The 2,474-nt window shown below is 57.3% G+C and overlaps 1 protein-coding gene across 1 annotated transcript in view; it reads left to right on the top strand.

Annotated features, from left to right (window-relative positions):
• Positions 1-1,624: 1,624 nt before the first annotated feature.
• The window catches only part of HERPUD2 (HERPUD family member 2), a 17,322-nt gene continuing 16,472 nt past the window's right edge, over positions 1,625-2,474 (top strand). The window contains exon 1 of the mRNA XM_080975954.1: positions 1,625-2,104. Within this exon, the coding sequence (XP_080832080.1) occupies positions 1,955-2,104 (150 nt within the window). The 5' untranslated portion in view covers positions 1,625-1,954. The remainder of the gene's footprint in view (positions 2,105-2,474) is intronic.

Genomic DNA, 2,474 nt, shown 5'->3' with positions numbered 1-2,474 from the left:
GCCAAGAGAGAGACTTGCGCAGGGCTTCTTCCTTGAGCAAGAAATTGAACCCGGGTGTCTCTGGCCCCAAGCCAGCATCCCAGCCTGGGGAATACATTGGCTCAATACCTGGTCTTAAACTGAGGTAAGCTTGGACTACTGCAATGCAATCTACGTGGGGCTACCTTTGAAGGTGACTCGGAAACTACAACTAGAATGCAGCAGGTAGACTGGTGACTGGGGGCGGCCGCCGAGACCACATAACACCGGTCCTGAAAGACCTACATTGGCTCCCAGTACATTTCCGAGCACAATTCAAAGTGTTGGTGCTGACCTTTAAAGCCCTAAATGGCCTCGGCCCAGTATACCTGAAGGAGCGTCTCCACCCCCATCGTTCTGCCCGGACACTGAGGTCCAGCGCCGAGGGCCTTCTGGCGGTTCCCTCACTGCGAGAAGCAAAGCTACAGGGAATCAGGCAGAGGGCCTTCTCGGTGGTGGTGCCTGCCCTGTGGAACACCCTCCCATCAGATGTCAAGGAAATAAACAACTATCTGATTTTTTAGAAGAAAGCCCTGTATTGGGAAATTTTAAATGTGTGATGTTTTATATTTTTTATGTTCTGTAAGCCACCCAGAGTGGCTGGGGAAACCCAGCCAGATGGGCAGGGTGGAAATAATAAAATTATTAATTAGTACACACAGCCCATCTGTCATGGATGCTTTAGCTGAGATTCCTGCATTGCAGGGGGTTTGGACTAGATGACCCTGGGGCTCTATGATTCTATGATAATAATGGTAAACAGAAAATGGAAGCTGCAGATATGATCACAAACAACGTAAGGAGAGCTCTGTTAGGATTCCATGATGGTAATAAGGGGGATACTTTTTGTCCCAGACGGCGAACCTCTAAACTTGGGAGACTCAGCTCTAACGGCTCCTTGCCACTGACCTTCACCCTCCTATTTCACGACTATGGCCGATTCTCTTTTAGAGGCATGTCACCGGTTGTTCATCACCGCATCTGGTGGCAGTGAGTTCCGTGAACGAGTTACGGTTGAGGGAGAGATCAGTAATCCAAGGCAACCTTTCAAAAAGTGTTGGGCACGCGGGGGTGGGGAAACGATCGGGTTGCTTTTGGTTTATTATGCATTTTGTGTTTTTATGTTGTGACCACCCTGAGACCCGCGGGTATAGGGCAGCATACAAATTTAATAATGATGATGATAAAGTCAAACCATATAACGCGCGCCCACAAAGCCACCAGAACTGTGCACCACCTCAAGATGCAGATATTCTATTTTATCCGTAATTTTAAATCCAGACGCGTGTGCCAAGAGAGCTATGCGTGTCTTTTCTCGGTGCCCGCCCCCCGGCCTAGGCGTTTCCCGAAAGCTCTCCCGGAGACGCAGCTCCTTCCCTTCTTCCCAGCGCCGCGACGCTTCCCCGGCCGGATTTCTGCCTGCGAGGCTGCCCTGGAAAGGCCACCGCGGAGGGCGCGCCCCAAACAAAGCTTTATTTTTGGGGGGTTGTCGGCCTGCCTGCCTCCCTCTTGGTCTCCCCTTCTTCCCCGCCTCCTTGCACACGCTCAGTCTGTTCCGGCCGCCGCCTCGCAGCGCCCCCGCGCAAGGAGGAGCCGCCGCCGCCGCCGCTGCGCCGCGCAAGAGCGCTCTCCCGGCGGCGAGGGGCGGTTGGTGGTTGTTTTCGCGGCCTCCATTTTAGGCGTCGCTGCAAGGTCCCGGGCGGCGGGGAGGGAGGCTCCCCGGGCGACGTGGAGGCCCCGGCGGCGGGCCTTGTTGTGACGCCGCGCTCCCGCGTCTCCCGGCGAGGCTTGGGCCGGGTCTGGGCGGCGACGGAGATGGGCGCACGGGGCCTCTTGGCCGGCACTGGCGCACCGCTCGGGCGCCGCTCTTCCTCCTGAGCCTCGCTTCTCGCCTGCCTGCCCGCCTCCCTCGTCGCCGCCCGGGCCGCTCGCCCCCATGGAGACCCCCGCGGCGGGGCCGCCCCCCGTCACGCTCATCATCAAAGCCCCCAACCAGAAGTACACCGACCAGACCATCCGCTGCTTCCTCGACTGGACCGTGGGCAGGCTCAAGGGACACCTCTCCAAGGTGTACCCCAGCAAGCCGGTGAGACCCCCAGCCACCAGACCTCCCCCCCCCAAAAAAACAACCCCCACCCCACCCCGTGAGCACAAACAACACTCTTTTCCCCCAGGCGGCTCCTCCTTTCCGTGTCCAAGTTGCCGGCCTTTCGAAATATTGTTTTCCAACCCTGTGTGCCCGAGCTGCGTTTTTACGCAGAGGAGAGCTCCGGTGTCGATTAATGACCGACTCCGGGTGAGAGTGGCTTGGAAATGGAACCTCTCCTCCCTCCTCGGCTTTGTTTTCTGGAGCTGCTGTTTTCCCCCAAGCAGCAGCTCGAGGCTGTGGAAGGCTTTTGTCTCCCTCCCCACGTCGCCTTGTGTGCGTGGAAAGGCATCCCGGGCTGGATTTCTCT

This window comes from Podarcis pityusensis, assembly GCF_964106645.2.
Source record: "Podarcis pityusensis genome assembly, chromosome: 12".
Taxonomy (NCBI): Eukaryota; Metazoa; Chordata; class Lepidosauria; order Squamata; family Lacertidae; genus Podarcis; species Podarcis pityusensis.
The sequence above is the reverse complement of the archived record's forward strand: the minus strand, read 5'-3'. Positions and strand labels throughout refer to the sequence as shown.